This window comes from Diuraphis noxia, unplaced genomic scaffold (assembly GCF_037042655.1).
Source record: "Diuraphis noxia isolate RWA-SAM2 unplaced genomic scaffold, SU_Dnox_SAM2 contig0003, whole genome shotgun sequence".
Classification (NCBI taxonomy): Eukaryota; Metazoa; Arthropoda; class Insecta; order Hemiptera; family Aphididae; genus Diuraphis; species Diuraphis noxia.
Window position 1 is genome coordinate 36,133,590 of NW_028301713.1, and position 20,017 is coordinate 36,153,606.

At 25.9% G+C, this 20,017-nt stretch overlaps 1 protein-coding gene across 3 annotated transcripts in view; it reads left to right on the plus strand.

Moving 5' to 3' along the window:
• Positions 1-20,017, plus strand: part of unc-13-4A (BAI1 associated protein 3) — a 173,478-nt gene that overhangs the window by 80,249 nt on the left and 73,212 nt on the right. For all 3 annotated transcript variants that reach the window (XM_089223563.1, XM_089223564.1, XM_089223565.1), the window contains exon 3: positions 15,280-15,656. In XM_089223563.1, coding sequence (XP_089079689.1) covers positions 15,310-15,656 — 347 coding nt within the window. In that variant the 5' untranslated portion in view covers positions 15,280-15,309. The remainder of the gene's footprint in view (positions 1-15,279; positions 15,657-20,017) is intronic.

The window sequence follows — 20,017 nt, forward strand, 5'->3', positions numbered from 1 at the left end:
GAGCAATGAATTTACCTATTGATTTTATAATAATATACTTGTTTTTTTTTTTTATTAATACGCTTTAAATCAAGGTTTATCTTTTTTTTAATTGGAATTTAAAATAAAAAGTTAATCGTAAATTTACAATAATTTTTTATGAGAATTTTCGATGAAATTAGTCAAAATTATTTTTTAGTTAAAAATTAATAGTAACAATATTGTTAATATTCACATACCTAAGGTTTGAAAACTTAATAATTAACAAGGTCCTTACACATATTTTATTTTATAAATTAAAAAAAAAAATTAACTTAAAACCACGTACATTGTTTTATGACTGATTGAATTTTGAATTTTTAAGACTTGTCATCCCTCAAGGTAAATTTCGGTTCTTTCTCTGTCAGTATTCAGTCCTACGATTTCATATATTTGACTATTTTAAATATGTTTAAACCACTGCATTTTGAACTGAATATTATAAAGCACTCAACATACTTCCGATGCAATGTTCACTGAATATCCATACTAACTATCACTGACAACAATATCATTGTGTAGTTTTATAAAAATTTTGATTATAGATGGTAATACTGTTGGTTTTATATAAAAATTATTTTTATACTTAATATTATTATACCAATGGTCACGTATATTCCACGCCCATATATAATATTTGTCACGTACCTATAGGTGTATAACCATGAATTACGTGTTCAAGTGTTATAGCATTTATGTATGATTCACCGATTCACGTATTCACCATAAACGTGTTTTATTTTGTTACATTTAGCATTTCAGTGTTCACGAAATCCATGTTTGCACGTATGTTTGTATTCACTTAAAAAGTAAGACCCCTAGGTTAAACTGTATAATACAATCAACTATTTAAATTTAAGATTCAATGCGCATATAATACCTTATAATATAATGTTATAATATTATACTAGTATTGAAGATTTTTCTGTCCTACGTTTTTTCGTTTGAAATTTAAATACTAGAATTGATCACGAAATTATACAAAACATACCTAATAATTATTTTGTAAAAATGGAAGCCCGGGAATTGGGTCACAACAAACCCTTTTTCTTTGAGCTATACAAGATCATTAGGCCACTAAAATTGTATATTTATAACTACTAGATCCAGTGATAAAGTCACTATTTTAAATGATTTGTTATTATTTAATCCGGTAAGCAGATCAACTTCGAGCAAAAGTTTAAGTTTATATTAAATTTAGAAGTGTAAGACCATTAAAAGCCATAAAACTAACTTTAATTTAAAAGAATTGTATTCTTTATTAAATTTCATTAAACTGCAGAAGAAGAAGAAGAGAAAAAACTAGATTTTAAATTGTGAAACTTATATTGCATCAAATTACAAAATTAATTTGTTTGGAAAAATTAATAATTATTTGATTAATTTTATGTAGCTACCTAGTTTTATATTTTATATTCAAAATATATTGGTACGATAATATAATTATTAATAAATGTCGCATTATTACACTGTAGGTACCTATATATCTTTGAGTTATACATTTGTGACCCTATCTCCGGTTGCCCTTTAAAAATATAACTTATTATTTGATTATTGGTCCCGAGTAATATTTTTAATGTTTATAAATACTGTGTTACACAGTCTGTGTACGAAGCAGGTAGATAAAATGTGGTTCAATTACCGACTGGCGACTGCCGGCTAAAACGAAAAATTTTAGCTACCTGTACTGTCATTTAACGATAATGTAAACGATAAATGATATAGTATTAATATAATGACAAGTATTATATTATTATGTTTGTGGTTTAATTATAATAAATCGGATTACATCGATGCAGTTGTTGCGATGGTTTTTATTCGTCGTCACTCGATATCGTGACGATATCACTATTAATTTCCAACACTTATCAAACCTATCGTGCCATAGATACCGATTTTCCCTGCAGACATATAATTTAAATTATTGAAAATTACAATATAATATACCATATCTGATTTCATTTAAATGTCCTAACCTAACCTAACCTAACCAAAGTTTTTCGGTAACTATTCGATAATGACATCAAAATATTTTATTTACTCTCCGCTTTTTATGTAGGTATATTTATATTATCACACTGCTTACAATAATTTTAAATGTATTTATTGCAGTAATATATATATATATATATATATATATATATATATATATATATATATAAGATAAGATAAGGTGTACGACTGTAGGCTATGCTATCGGCATATCGTTGGGTTTTCCTCGTACCTTATACTTATAGTCGGCTTCAGCCTTCTGTCTTTTGTCAACTAGTGTAATAGTAGTGTTCGTACAGTACGTGTGAGCTATATAGTGTGCGCCACGTACTATACCAATAAGTGACACCATTACTTAATGTTATAATCGAATAGTGTTAGATTCTGAGCGGAGCGATGAATGTATTGATTTACCATGATGTGTGTGTTTTTTTTTTTTTTTGTGTCTGTCATCACGTTTTGGGGCAGTAAAAGTGCTTAGATTTTTTACTTCAGTACCTCGTTCGATCAGAAAGTGAATCTAGTTGGTACTTTGGGGGTCAAAAGTGAAAAATTCTTAATATTTTTCTAAATAATCTAGAAAAACAAACTAAAAATTAAGGGAAAACGGGAAATTTTACGCACACTCATTTTTCGACAAAATCGATTTTGGTTTTTGATGTAACTTTAAAACAAATGACCATTGATACATAATATTTTCACCAAATGTTTTTATAAGTATATTCTATCCGCCATGAAATTTTAAAAAATTTTCGACTTAAGTTGAACTATTCATAGGCATTTGAAATTTTTGATAATTATTAGTTTTTTTTAAATTAATATTGATAAAAATTTATTTGTTAGACAGAAAAGCTTGAAAATTTAATACAAGGCTCTTAACATATTGTTACAATAGCAGTTGAAATATAAAAAGAATTCATACTCACAATTATTTTTTATAAGCATTCAAAACTTGAATTTTGACAAAATACGTAAAAATCACGAAAATTCACAAATTATTTTAAGCTATAAATTCATAAAAAAATTTTCTTTTTAAATCTAAGATTTGAAAATTTAATACAAGATTCCTTAAAAGTTTTTCAATCTTTATCACAAATAAAAAGTGCACCGGAAATTCAAATTAAATTTTTATGAGCATTTGAAATTTAAATTTTTACAACATTGGATTTTCACTTTTAACGATTCCCTTATTTTGGTGTAACTCTAAAACAAATGACTGCAGATACTTGAAATTTGAAATTGAATATTGATATAGGCATTTTATATATTTGATAAAATTTTCAAAATATTTAGATTTGTTTTGAGCTGTTTACCGACATTTTAATTTTTCAACTTTTTTAGTTTTTTTTTCTATAAATATCGATAAAAAATTATCCGTTCGGTAGAAAAGCTTGAAAATTTAATACAAGGCTTCCAACACATTGTAACAATAGCAGTTAAAAATATTAAAAATACGTAGGCACGATTTTTTTTTATAAGCATTTAAAGTTTAAATTTTGACTAAATACGTAAACATTACGGCAATGTTCAAATTATCTTAGATAGAATTTCATAAAAGTTTTTTTTTTAATTCTAAGATTTGAAAATGTAATAGGTAGTCACAATTTTTTTTTACAAGGATTCAAAGTTTGAATTTTGACAACATACGTAAAAATAACTAAAATTCATAAATTATTTTATGTTAGAAATTCATAAAAAATGTTCCTTTTATATCTAAGATTTGAAAATTGAATACATGGCTCCTATCATATTTTTACAATAGCAATTAAAAAATAAAAGAAATGTGTAGTCACAATTTTTTTTTACAAGCATTCAAAGTTTGAATTTTGACTAAATACGTAAAAATTACGGCAATGTTCAAATTATTTTATGCTAGAAATTCATAAAAAAAATTTATTTTAAATCTAAGATTTGAAAATTTTTCATAATCTATAATATATCCTAGACAGATAAACCGTCTTCGCTCAGAATCGTTTTTTGTATACAATGATATAGTGTCATTGGATTCAAATTTAATTCCATCCATTACAGTAACCCACTTGTAACCTACTGTACAGCAGAGCGACATCCACGACTTACCCGCCTTTTTATTTTTTTTCTTAATTATATAAAAATACGTTAGACCATTCAGTTTAATTCTTTTTTCTTTTCTTGTTAATCAGCCCCATCCTACAATATTTTTAAATTACTTATATCAATACTGCTACTTTAATACGAACATCATACAATTATTGAGTTATATTCGAGAAATATATTAAATAACTAAATATAGCACAGACGTATTTACTAATATTTAATAATACTCTGGTTAAATGTTAGCTTAAATATTCTTTCTATACTCATAAATCATGATCTAAGATTCGTATATTTTGCGGTAAACAGTTATACATTTAATTTTAAACAACTGTTTTATATAAAATTAAAATAATATTACAAATACTAAACAGTAAAATGCTTGGTAAGAGTTAAAAGTCGAACTAATGAAATCAAAATGAACTCAAAATCTATTTTTTTATGATATACCAACAATAATTGTATATTTTTTTTATTATTCATAGTAAATGTTAACAATTGATTTTTTAAATAATGGAATATTTAATACGAATTTAGAAATTGATTTGAATGTATATACTATATGATTTAAGTATCTAACGCATACATTTCAAGTCGTAAAACTTATATGACTGATGGAATTTCATAATCAAAGTAGGCACCTAATATACGTCAGTATAATGATTTATTGTATGTAAAAAAGTTATTATTATTTGAATTATTATTCTTAACTATAAACAAAAATATCATGACAAATGAATAGGTTAAAAATGTTTATGTTTTATAGTACATATATCAGCTATTGTAGGTTAGGAATTAGTTTTCATAATAAAGAAGTCATAGGTATGATGGAGTTCACGTAAATAAGAGAAAATACATTACTTTAGGTGAAAATGACAATTTTATTATATGGTTGGCTTGTTTCAATTTCTTTTTTTCTTTTCTTTTTTATCCCAAACCAGTAGGGATCGCTTGGCTTATAGTGGAATGAGGTGTTTATAAAACATTATAACATAAACCATAATTACCTTTATTCAGTTCAGAAGGTTTACAGGGTTTCGCAATAAATCATGTTTGTATTAGGCAAACAACGTCGTACTTCACTATAATAGTGTTTTCTTTTGTGGGGCCTGTGGATTTATGAAGACCACAAAAAAAGACCATGACCAAAAGAAGGAATTTTATTGTAAGATTTTTTTTTCTATTTAAGATATCATGCCTACACCTACGGTTTTAGCTGGTTCCGTTGTCATCTTTGCCATAGACGGGACAATAATATGCGCCTTTGTGATGGCTTGGGACTATTGAAGAAAGTGCTTATAGCTCAAAGCTATATTTCTTGTTTCTTTAATGGACTACCGGCTTAATAATAATTCTTCTTCAGTTTTTTTTATTTTTTTATTTCGATTCAATGTCCGTAAGTAAACCATAGCAACATTACCAGAAAAAAGAAACAACCCGGCATTATTTTAAGATTTCTTCACGCTCTAATGGATTCAGTTTTGAAATAAAAAAAATCACAAATTTAAAATATTACCTACTCAATAAGACACTATTGTATATATAATATTAATTTAAACACCAGCTTTTTCATTACACAATTTTATTTTTTATTTTAACAAACATATTTTTTCTACTCGAAATATCAGAAAGACTGCTATTTATTTCAACAACTAATTAACACTTAAGTTTGATGAAAAAAAAAATTATATTTAATCAATTCGTTATTATTATAATATAAACACTAATGTTAAATGTCTACTAGTAATAGTAATTATAATCAGCATAATTGTTTATGTTTTACTTATTTGATTTAATCATAGACGTGGTGGTTGAAAGTTGCTTATACGTAATATATTTAGGCGTGTAGGTAAGTATAACTTACAAACAGTACGTTTTGGTAAATTGCTGAAATAATTCAAAGGTATAATAATCATTTATCTACAATATTATTGTTATTCGAAACTCGTATACGATATTATATAAAAACTACGTCGATCATGATATTATTATATTATAGTTTTTCGGTACATTCAGTGAATTTTGGTATTAAAAAATTCAATTATATATTTATTCATGTCGATCTTCAATTAAATATTTCATTATTTTATAGCCAAACAATTCCGGACATTTACGAGTCGTACACAGCCTATTATTAAGTGCAGCCTTATTGAGACATTTTGTGCTTAATTACATCCCAAGAATATACCAACATAATATCTTTATGTTTTGCTCGTTCGATGAGATTCTGTGAATCAGCACAATTGTTAATAATATGACGTCATGATTAATAATATATTACAAAAACGAATATTATTACTACTCAAAAATGTCAAATAAAAATCATAGAAATTCGAAACTCAAAATATAATATGGAAATTATGTATGGAAATTATTTGGCTGTATATTAATATTTTTTTGTCTCGTGAATAGGTATAGTTGGGTAATAATATGTTTGTTTTGACGAAAATAATAATGAAACCTGTGAGTGTAAAAGTGCGTTATGCGAAAATACACTATACCTACCTACAGAAATGTGTTGCTTAATTACCGGGTCTTCACTCGTGTACACAATCAAAATTGATGATGTAAATTACTTTTTGAATCCCGAGCTACTTGTCAACTCAAAATTTTACGTGATATAATAAGCTTTAATAATGTGTAATTTCTGTTCAAATTTAATGGATATCTAAGCCATTCATCACGATCGATTTTATTTTGCTTACATCCGTATACAATTATATATTATTCGTAAATTATGTTTTTAGTAAAAATGTTATGTAATATAAAGTATCGTTCTATATTTTTACGGCAATACACAACACTAATAGAAATATTAAATAATATAACAAAGCTAAACATAGTATCATAAATCACCCACGTGGAAATCGCAACAACTGGCAACTATACGAATATAAAACGGTAGCTAATATCAATACAGTTTTGTAGGTTCTACTAATGGCATAAAATAAATAAACTTCAAGGAAATATCGTTATGGCTGGTATTCAATAAACGTCGGTAATTTCGTTTTACGGTTTTCCATCGCCTGCTCGGCGGCTTCTACAGTTCCGATGGACCAAGGGTCAGCCGAAGACTTAAAAGCTCGGAGAGTGAAAATGAGTTAGTTTTGTAACGCCCGGTGTCCTATAGAACTTTATAATTATATAGACCGTCAGTGTCGGCTTTTGTAGATCACAGCTCAACAGCTGTCGTTTGAGCAAAATAAAAAAATTAACCCACCGACACGGTTTGTTTGGGCGTCTGCAGTTTATTATTATTACTTCCACATACGTTCAAATACCTATAGACATATATAATAGTTGAATCATAAATAAAATTGTATTGATTTTTAAGTGTGTGAATCTTCAATCATCTTGTTCATTTATACACATACATATTATAATATAATAATATGTCTTCTTAAGCCATAAATAATATTTACAGTAGAGGTTTCCACAGTGACCTTTTTGTAACAATAAAGGTATTTTTTTATTTTTTTAATAGCCTGAAATATTCTTATCGTCTAGACCCCGAGAATCATTTCCAATCAATAACATACTTGTGGCGATACTGAATCGACAGTAAACAGGACTAATATAATAGATGATGGATAGACCGTAGTGTAGGTCAATCCGGAGAATATGTGGTCTTAAATGCAACTGTTTTTTATCATGAATTCTTTTAGTTTACACTTCAATCGTGTTCACTCGTAATGTCCCATCACATATACCACGTGCTGTAAAAGTGTAAACATAAGTATCGCCTAAGTCCACCAAATTACGTATAATTTAAAACCTAATATGGGTACCTACAGATAATAGTATAGTATATTATATAGCTAATTATTAATTATTAAATTAAAGTATTGGTGGCCAATTCATTTTTTATAACCGATGAATATTTAATATTCGATGCGACGCAAACGTGTGACAATAGTAAACATATATTATTATGAAGAACGTATAACTCTATAATATATTTATGGGTTTAGATTTAGCCGGGTCGGCTGTACGTTGTTCGCTGTGATTTACTCTGTCATGGCGATTTTTTGGAGGAGCTGTTTTTTTTTTCATTATTTACAAATCATGTTTGATGTCTCACGTTGAACATTATTACATATTTTTAAACGCTTATCAGTCGAACCGTGGTGGTATATATCATAATATGGTAAGTGGCGATTGCAGATACGTCTCGAGTTCATCATAAATCAGACTTCATACGTATACGTGTAAGGAGTGCGCACTGTGCGCAGCGCACACTAGGTACTCCATATCATATTGCAAAGGAAAACTCAGATTAGATGGAAAAACGCCAAATTATAAAGACAAACGATTTTCATCCGTCCCCGTATCGCGTGTCTCCTAGCGCGTGAGGCTGTCTTATAATAACACTCGGATAACGTTTTCAGTGCGCAGAGTGTGTAGGTAATTATGCAAAATAGACGCCACTGGGTCGCGGATATAATACGGATGATAATAATAATTTTGTTTGCTCGAATCGTCGGTTATGGTGCGGTAAAGGTTTATGGGTGGACGGGTGGATGAAGAGCGGATTACGATGATAAAGTTTTGTGTGCGTGGTGGCAGCGACGAGAAAATTCTCTGTCATACTAAATAACCTGCATGCATTATATACCTACCTACTTTAGGTCAGTTGTGTTTCTCAACCATTGTTCGGCGATGTTGGACGTTTGTTTGCATTTTTACCTTTTTATTATTTTTTACTAAAAAGATTTCAACACGAAGAAAAAATATAGTATTCAAGTAGGTATACATAACATCACCCGTGCTATAGCTCTGTGATTTAATATCCATTCAAAATTTGAAAAAAACTTGTAAAATCTTGTAAGGAAACTTAAGATCAAAAATCGTATTAGGCAATCATTAATAATTATGCATAAAGTAACGATAAAATATAAGTTAGTAAGTTTTCAACAACAACAACAATTAATAAACATTTTTATTAAAAAATGTTTTAATTTTTACTAAAATTTTTTAATAATGTGATGAATAAAAAAACACTTAGTGATCTAAAACAAATGTATCAAAAAGATTGGAAAATAGTGCTACATAACCTTACGAAGTTGCAGAATGTAACTATTTAAGCACCCGTTGCGCAAATTCAATTTTGTCCACAAAAATACACTCTACGGGAATAATGGTTCTGTCCTGTAAAATCAACCAAAAAGAGAATTTTTTTTTAATAAATAAATTAAAATATAAAATATGTTTGAACTTAAATTTAGTTTAATTTTTCAACATTTAAACTGTATAATTTGTGTTGAAAAAGATCATTTTATGCTTAAAAACAAATATTTTACACCATAAAAAAAAAATCAATGCCTAGTAAAAGCCTTCTTCTTTCAGATAAAAACAAAATTCAGTTATCAAAATCCGATTATTGTGGTCTTAGAGATTTTTCTCTGAAATCATTTTTGATAACATAATACACCTTATAAACCCAAATAAGTAACGAGATGTGTAGATCAGATAATGTAATAGTAGTATGATAAGGCGGTGCATTTAAAATATAAAATATAATTTTAAAATTATTTAAAATTACTGAAAATTTAGAAAAGCAACACCGGACCCCTTATAATGCGTAATAAAAAACAAGCAGATATTTTTTATAAGATATGTCAATATGACAATATGTAAACCTTTATAGCTTGGCGTCGTAGGTACCTACATATTAAGTTAAATATTTGTTAGAAATGTATAATTTTAGAAGTTCAAACATTAATACGTTTAGTTCTATTACTTCTATAATTGTTTATTATTATTATAAACATACATACAGCCTTATAGGCTAAATCTGCTACTGATATATTTAATAAAAAGAGGATTTAATACTTTATTGAATGAATTGGAACATTATTTAAATGTAGACATGTCATATAAGTATGCATTGATTTATCGATATTATTTCTGTTTGTGAAATAAAAATGATAACTATTAATTTAACTGGCTATCATCAATTGAAAATATATTTCGTAGATATTAACATTCGAAACCTAAATCTATAATTCGCAAATTTGAAACATTAAGGTAATGTTTCAAAATAACGAGTTGTACCTATACATTATTATGTTCTAAAAGCCTTAAATAATGATCTGTATATTTTTTCAAAACTTCGTTCTTTATTCTTTGTTCAGTTGGTTTGATATTCTTGTAAAAAGTAATAATATGCGCTACAAATTCTCGCAGTATTCTAGAGTTATATTCAAACGTTGCCAATTTTTGTAAAAAAGTTTTTGTATCATTCATGTGAATTATCTTGTGTTACACTTACATTGTACCTGTCTATAACTTATTCATGTGCATGGTAAACTACTCCCCCAGTGAAAAATATTTGAAAATTATATTTACTAAGCATTAAAAGGCTTTGTGCTCTATATTTAATATATTATATTGAATTTAACTTCAGAAGAAAACAAACTGTCCACAAAATGATTGTGTCGTACATATCGCAGTTATATATACTTATTTTAATAATCTAATAATTAAATAATTTGTTTGGTGTATGCATTACGGAAAACAGGGCTGGTCTCATTCAATTTTTCCAATCAATGCGCCCAAGTTATTCAGCTACAGTTCAACTTATCAACCAACATGAGCCACGTATTATATCGGGAGTTTAATTTGTCAACAACTTTGTTGTTTAATACCAGAGAGATCAATCAAACATTCAAAATTATTAATGTATAATTTTATCCGAGGAAAATTGCTTGAAATAAATTATAACTTATAAGTTGTACAATTATATTGTATATTTTCGTTTTATTGTTTATGAAATATAAAAGTAAAGTATATGGATTAAGGAGTAAAAAACAATAAAAGTATTGTTTGGGAATTCTTGTGAATTATTTCTATCAAGACTTAATTCAACATGCTTATGAAACTAAAACAACTTAAACAGTACGCTGGCTTTTAATTAGATACCTAATAATGTACCTAATTTAATATTTTGTGTAATATATTTACCTTTTTGGGATAATGTGAAAGAAAATATTTGATTATGTAGTTTTTATAATTATGCTCACATTAAAGAACATTATTGAACATACTAAATATTAATTAGTTACATTTATAACAGTGTTATGATAAAACTATTAGTTTTTATTTACTGTTATATATTGCAAGCTATAGTATAAACACAAAAAGATCCTTTACCTGCCGTAAATATCAAAAAATATAATTCATAATATTATTTCTGTATTAGGTTTAAGACTGGACACTTCAATACGAGGTTTTTCATATTATAGTCACAACTGTGTTTTTTTTTTTTGGAGGAGGGGGATTAACACGCCAACCACGGCATAATAAGCCATTGGGTGTGGGGTGGTATATGGTAGGGGTTATTTTGGTGTATTTATTTGTTTTTAAGTTGGTAGGTTGTAACACGTACAATTGTGTTTTGTACATATATTTAAAATCATTATAATTATTAGGTATTTATTATTTATTTATTTCAATAATTTTAAATTTTTAAATTGTTGTATAATAAATCCTGCTTAGAATCGAAACTTTTAGGATAAGAAAATACAAAATTCAAAAATACATAATATGTATATAAATAAAAAAAACAATACATCACAATATTGTGATCCAAGCTAGCAAAATATGAGGCGATTCACAATTTCACATTACACGATTCCGCATATACCTTTTCATTCCCACGATCCCGCACAAAACTAATTTGCAACGTTGCCAATTGTGCTATAAAAAATATTTTTAACAAAAAATAGTTGATATTAGGATTACATATAAGTCATATTCTAACAATATTTTAGATTTTCCCAAAATACTAGTTTGTCTGAATACTGAATACAGGCCCCCTCACATCATATTTTTGGCCCTAATACAAAACTAAATCCGAGCCCCTCATAGATAACAATTAATTTTGAAACATTTAGTTACTTGTCCGATACCAGTTCGTACGTATTTTGCGATTTTACCTCAAAAATAGAGTATATAATATATTTAATATTAATACATACAAATTAAACTAAAATATTACTCACGAAAAAATTGGAATACATTTTTCAATAAAATTTATTTTTAATTATTTTGTTTTATTTAACGTTATTATTATTTAACATAATTATTTTTTCTCATAAACGGAAACGTTGTAACAATTTTTATGTAGAATCGTATTAAATTTGAGCTAAATAAAAAAAAAAATATTACGAAAATGTGCAGAATCGGGTAGGTAAAAAGTTATACCGTACGGAATCGTGTGCCACCTAAAATAATATGATGGTTACCCTACACCTGAGCCATATAATGAAAATTTGTCCGGTATTTCATTACTTATCTTATATAATTATATTAGCTCTCGCGTCTGTGAACACTCTACATGATTATTTCTTAGTTTTTTTTTTTTTTTTACGTAGAGTGTATTGGTTATTTTTTAATCATCTTTTCACGATATGCGATTTGTATTTATTATAATAAAATATCCCAAAATGTCAAACCTAATATTATTCAAAGATAGGAATTGTCTTAATTGACTTAATTTAAATGTGTTTATGCATAAATGTTAGGTAAGTATACCTAGTCGAATAAAATTAGGTTATATTTTATTTTAACAAAATATTAAATAAAGCACCAATGAAACCCACAATAATGGATTTATGAACATAAAGTTCTATTTTTGATCTATAACCTTGTTTTATTGTTTATAAATTTAATTATTTATAGAGATTAGGCATAAACTTTTCATAACATATTTTTATTATTTTAAATGATAAATTGATTTAATTTTGTGAACACAGTAATAATGATTCACTACGACCATAATTAAATTTAATTTAATCAACCAAAACAACAATGTTGAAGCATACATTTTAGAACTTAATAAACAATTTTTATACATTTTTATTGATTTTATTACTAATTTCTACTGCCATATTAATTTTATTTTTGAATTGATGAGGAAAAAAACATTTATCAATATTATTTTTCTATAAATTATTATGATATCGTTAAAAAAATGAACTGGAATTTTTTTTATAAATAAAATATTTTTAAACAGAAAAGTTATATTGGTGTAGTACTCAAATAAATGTATAAAATATAAGTTCCCATTCAATTGGTAAAATCATAATTTTTTTTTTTTGTATTTTAAGATTAAACTCAACTCAAAAGGGTCTTATCACTGGATAGCTTCCGTTCTCATGTATCCAAAGTCACTAATATAATTTTAAACATATTTGCTTATTGTATTTTATTATGTACAGATTTTAAATGTTATTTTGTTAATAAAAAAATTAAAAAATTAAAAAAAGATTAAACTGTTAAAGATTATTAATTATTCATAAATAATAATATTTTATAAATAGATTTAATCGGATGAATATATTGAAGTACGTATAAAAAATATATATATAATATTAATTAAACTATAGATAATACCTATAATCTATAATATTTATTCAAAGGAATATATTTTGATATTTTATCTATAAAAATGACAAGATATTAGAAATATTATGTAGTAATACCTATTGGATAAAATTATAATATGAACATATATCATACTCAATATTATATTTTGCATTATTGTTGTAGGCATATACATATTTAGAAATAATATGAAAGTACCACCATTCCTATAAATTTATAAATATATTTAAATTACAGTTTGGTTTTTTTTTTTAATAGCTCTGTCTTTGTCTTTAAGGAAAAATAAAAATAAAAATGTTTTATTTTGAATTTTTTTTATTTAAATAAAAAAAGAAATGCTGATGCAAGAAGATTATTGTGTGTTATATTTGAATACATTTTGATATTGAATTTGAAACTTGCAATAAATCTCCACATTCAAAAATGGTTTTAATTTAATAACTTGGCTTTTTTAAATGAACTTTTGTAGTTTTTTTTTTTTTTTACTCATATAGAAACTACTGAATATAAAATGTATGTTATCGTTAATGTACGAACCAGACTCAAATCAAAAATAGAATTATTCAGTTTTTATTATTTTGTATGCTAGTAAATTTTGTTTATGACTAAATAAAAGGAATTTTGTAATTATAAATATAATATAAAAACGTTAAATTTACTACTAAATGCATTATTATAAAATATTACTGTACTTAAAATGTATTTGATTTTAAACATAGAGTTTAATATTTTAACAAGCTGTATTATTTATATTTTAGTTGTATTTGTAATATATACTGTTATGTGTAGCAGATATCTAAAATATTATTAGATAAACAAAATCATTGTTTCGATTTTTTTTTTTTTTTTAAAAATTAAATTGAAAATCATTTAAAATCAATTGTTTGAAAATCCCTGATAGCAACCAATTTTAATGTGTGACGCATAAAATATCGGAAACCAAAACAGTATTTTTTCTTTTCTTTTAGACTACCAAATAGATATTAATTAATATTTTATACCACAAACTATGATTATGTTCAATTTTTTTGTTCATGGGTAACGGATGATCAATATAATCAATATAATCACACAATTAATTTAAAATAAAATAAAATATCTTACCTGAAATAGAAAAAAACGACTAAAAGATATTTTATGTTTTAAAAAAAAATTATACTCACATTTTAAATTATTTTTGACTTTGATTTGCACATTTGTTTAGTAGCGAAATTCAGATAAAAATGGATTCTAAATAAAATTGATCAAACAACTTTTTAAACCATGTTTGAGATAACAACTAAATTAATTTAAAATGTATAAAAAGTGAACACAAATGTTTGAAGTCTAATAAAATTCCTATTTAAAATTAATGCTCTGTTAAATATAAATAAATTATTATGAATATTATAATATAGGTATTTTATTTATATTATATTGGAATAATAATTAGGATAATCTATTAATTATTACATAATCTTATTTTTATTCACTTAACTTTAAAGTGAATATTTAATTCCGAAAAATATTGATTTACAATGTTTGTGTTTTATAATTAAATATTTATATAATTATAGATGTATAAAACTTAATAATCACGTCACAATAACTAAATAAAAAATATAAATTAATAGATAAAATATCTTGATTATTGATTTGATTTGAGTTTCCAGTGTAGTAATCAAGATTTCCGTTATTCTGAATCTCCACATATCATAATATTTATGTTCGATATTATTTATCTTACAAGAATTATAATTGTAAATATCTTAAACTAGATTTACTATTATCTGTAATTGTATACATAACGTGCAGAATTATTTTTTTCAGAATGAAGTAATACATACAATAACAAACAAAATGAGCTTCTTTTCGTCACTTCATCAAATTGTCACCAGTAGTGTGGCAAACTTGAACTTAAGTCCAAAGCGATTTTCGCTATCCAAAGAATCGGGACCAGATGGAGACGATGCGGCTGCAGCTGTGGTGGCTGCATCTACAGTTACGTCCAGTCGTTCAGCAAGTACAGGCAGTGTTAGTGGTATACCTCGAATCGTGACACCTCAAGGTAATGGTGGCAGTTGTGCCAGGTCATCAGGGCCCAGGCGAACCGGGTCATTCAGACAAATATCTCAACCCAGGAATCCGCTGGCTTTCTGTAGGCGTAGAAATTCATGGCCTGAAATCGACCAAACCGCATCATCGGGGTAAGTGCTTGAAAAATATAAAATACCAAAAACGAAATAATACAAATATGAATGAAAGTAGAATATTTTTTGTTTTTTATTAACACAAAATATACTCTTAGTTACATAGGCCATTGGGTTACAAAATTCAAGTTATATTGGGTTGAATTTACATTGACAGCTACCATGAAAGTATAATATTATTATTATATATTAAGTAATTTTAAGCATACGATTTGAAGTGTTTAAATGTCACTTCAACAATATTTGCGTTAAAAAATTAATTAAAAAACTGTAGGATATATACCTAACTACCTCAGGTTGTTCTTGAAGTTTAATATCAATATTTAAATAAATTATAGTATCATAATATTATACATAATATGCGATGTTCGTTTTAACTTTTAAATTAATTAAAATATTTTTATTTATTTTTACAACACGACTTTCGAGAATATGTGAATTAGTAACTAGTCTATTCTATTTATTTTTTTCTAAAATTAAATGTTTATTTTATAAAATAATCCAACTCAATTATTATACATCGGCGTAAAAGAATGTTACACAAAATAATATTGAGTAAGCACGGAAATGAAATATGTTTAACAATAAATTAAGGTTATTGATATAAACATTTTAACGTTTCTATATTTATTTTCATCAACCTTACGATGTTTAGTAATTTTTCTTATTTCAAACAAATTTTTTACTATTTCAATATAACTTAATATTATAATACCCATACAAATTGTCCATAGCAAATCTTATCAGGAAACGAAATTAATTGATATGGACTATGGTATTAAATACACAATTTTTCTTACAACCATTTTAGTAGGGTTTTTAATGAATTTTTAATTTCAGGTGTTTAATTGGAAAGTATTTTCATAGTTTCATTTTATTTGTTTAACATTCATTTGGCATTTTAAAGTTTTCATGGCACAGAAATTATTATGTCAATTTATATTTTTATTTCTTTTATTGTCCATTGAAGTTTCTATATTTTACTATTTAGGTTTGGTTGAATAATTGCAATGAAGCCACTTAAATATTATAATATTAATTGCTAACAATATTTTAGTGAATGAAATGTTAATAGTTGATACATTGGTTATCGACTTTGCCGATTTTATAGCCACAGAAATTATAATCACAATTTTCTGATACCATCTAATTGAACTGAGCTATGAGACCGATAATCTTAAAATATATCGTGTGTTAATTTTGAGAAAACAAAAAATTCATAGGTACTCAATTTTAAAATCTGGTTAACTCGTAGAGATTACGTAGCTATATAGATCGCGCTTTTATTATTAATTGTTGAAGATTTTACTCGATTTTTCTGAACCGATAATTCCACGTGGAACCATCCAACTGCGTTTGTGTACATTAAATATGGTCAATATTTAAACAGTGATAATATATAGATATCTGTAAATAAAATAATTGACGGTGCACCGTCAATTATGTTTTATGATAAAATCGATATACCACCTATTAGTATTTGCTGCTTTTTATTTAAGTATCTACTTGGCTACACGACACTATAAATTTAAAAAAAATAAAAGATAGTATATAATATACCTAACCTATACTCTCGATGTTGCAGATAAATTATAATGTCTATAGGTAGGCATCAGTCATCATCAAAAATTGTAGGAAACATCATCGTTTCCGATATCATCATCTGTCTTGATCACTTCACAAACTTGTGTAGGGTAATGGAATTTCACCTCTCCATATGTGACTTATCACACACAAGTCAGTTAACCTGTCGGATGTGTATGTATTATCAAATTATACGTGCGGTATTGTATTTAATAGCATAGATGTTTATCATAATGTATGACATTTTGTTTGGAGGAATTCCATTTTCGTTAATGCCTTTAGTTTGATCAAATGTTTTTTAAATGTCATTAAAGTATGTGACAAGAGAAAGACTTTTACAAGCTTGAACGAAATAATAAATTGAATATTATTTTTAATACAATATTATGTTGCATTTAATGTCACGTAGAGACTTTTCTGTCGAGCATAATTGAGTTTATGATATAGATACTTAACTCGTGTAAGGTTCACCCTATCTACCTATATACAATTGTTTAACATCTGATTTTTATTTCACCGTAATACATGACAATACCTTCATTTAAGCGGTTTTATTTTATTTTCAATAGGAATTAATCATTATTTGTTTCTAAAAGCATTCAAATGCTTAGATGCATATATGTTAATACGATTTCAGTAAAAAGCTAGATTTATTAGCATTGTCAACCTTCTTAGAACATATTGCTATCCAAGAATTTTTCTCGGATGTAATAAACTTACTCTAACCTGAAGAATGTAGGATTAGAATGTTAGATGGTATTTCACTATATTATTAACAGTATATATTATTTGTTCGTTTTATTTTTCTTATTTATTGTCTTTATTATTTGATTATTAGAACAAATAATTTTGTAGAATATACTCATTTATGTTTATTTATTTATTTAACTACTTACTAATATATAAATTATGTAAATTTATATCCAGTAAAACTTTCATAGCATAATATTTGTTTAACTTGTGAATCATAGTCATGTGCACGTGATGTATAGAGTATGGAAATGCACTCCCTGCAAACGTGTGTGCCCATTTACAATTTTTGATTGAAAAATGTTTTATACATTTAAAACTGATAACCAATCATTTATTATTGAGTATTTTAGTGTATAACCATTGATCTATTCTGGATCATACATTATATATATGATATGTATAATACACAGACTATAATTATTTAAACTAAATTATATTTCTTTCATATACAATATACATATCAATATATTGATGATTTCATCAAGGTCATCTAACAAAATGGTGAACGCGCAGTGCTGCAGTTCATATATTAATAAGTCTACGGTTAATAGTAATTGTGTAGTCATAGCTAAAATTGGCTAAAATGGTAAAAATTCTATAATGCATATAGGAAATAAATTAAAACAAATAAAAAAGTATATGATCGTAACCCATTAGATGATAACGATAGTTTAAACATTTCTGATTTTTTTTTTTCATTCTTATAACTCAGAAATAAACAAGCAGATCAATTTATTATGAGAATTATTAGAGTGAATTCTTATGAACTATTATAATGAGTCAGAAGCAAATGTAACTCAAGCAGATATGGTTTTCAAAAAAATAACTTAGAGCCTTAGACCAATAATCAAAAACTAATTTTCCTTAACCCAAAACCGTTCGTAACTAGTGTAATAATCCAGCCATACATTCCCATTTACTTGAAAATGATGAAAATTAAACATTGATACTAAGTGGTGTGGGAGAAACCTGAGATCAACCTACGTATTTTTTTTTCCAGTGTATACTACTCGTAAAACAATATTTGCAACTAAACCACTAACTTATTGTGTAGTTCCATAAATATTGAGCTCAAATAAATAAAATATAATAATTTAATGTGAAATATTGTAAACAATTTTTGTAATGACAATTTTTCTAAAAAATATTTGTTATAAATGTTATAAAAACTAGTATTTTTAAAAATAAAAAAAAAACGGGCAAAATATTACTATCGCTACAATATAATCATTTAAAAATTAAAGTATTGATGTAAGATCTCCTGTAATTTTCACTGTTGACAAAGTCAAAATTTTTTTATTTTACCCATTCTCCAATCAGCCTTTTGTTTATAAGTTTAAAATTTCTGATTTATTTGTCAAACTACAATTTAAAGTTTAAAAATAAAAAAATCTTCTAAAACACGATAGATATACTACCAGCACAACATGTATGTTTAATCCATAATATTAATTTTTTATTATAATAATAGCACTTATATGCATAACTCTATAATAATAACAAAATTAAAATTAAAATGAAAAATTATGTATGGTTCAAAATATCATTAACATCATACCTGAGACATTATTAATAACCATAACTCAATTATTCATTATTCTAGTTAGACAATAATTAATCTTCATTATAACTCCCTAGAACATCTACGATCTGGTTTCAAATTCATTATTATAATGATTTTGATAAATGTATACTATTTGAAAAATGAAAATCACTTTATTTGAGTACAGAGAATTAAGATAACTTGATGACATGATATTATATAATATTGACGTTACAATTTTTCACACTGCTTCATTGAATAATATTTTATAAAAAAAAATTGATATAAGTTGATTAGTAAGTAATGTTTTGAAATTTCAATTAACATACATAATTAATACAAATTTTAATCCCTGTTTTTTCTATTCAGCGCATAATAAAGTTTAGTTATTATTTTGTTATAGAAAAAACGGAATTCGTAGGAACTTGAAACATTTTTCCATTATGTATAATAATATGAATATTTTTTGTACACAATA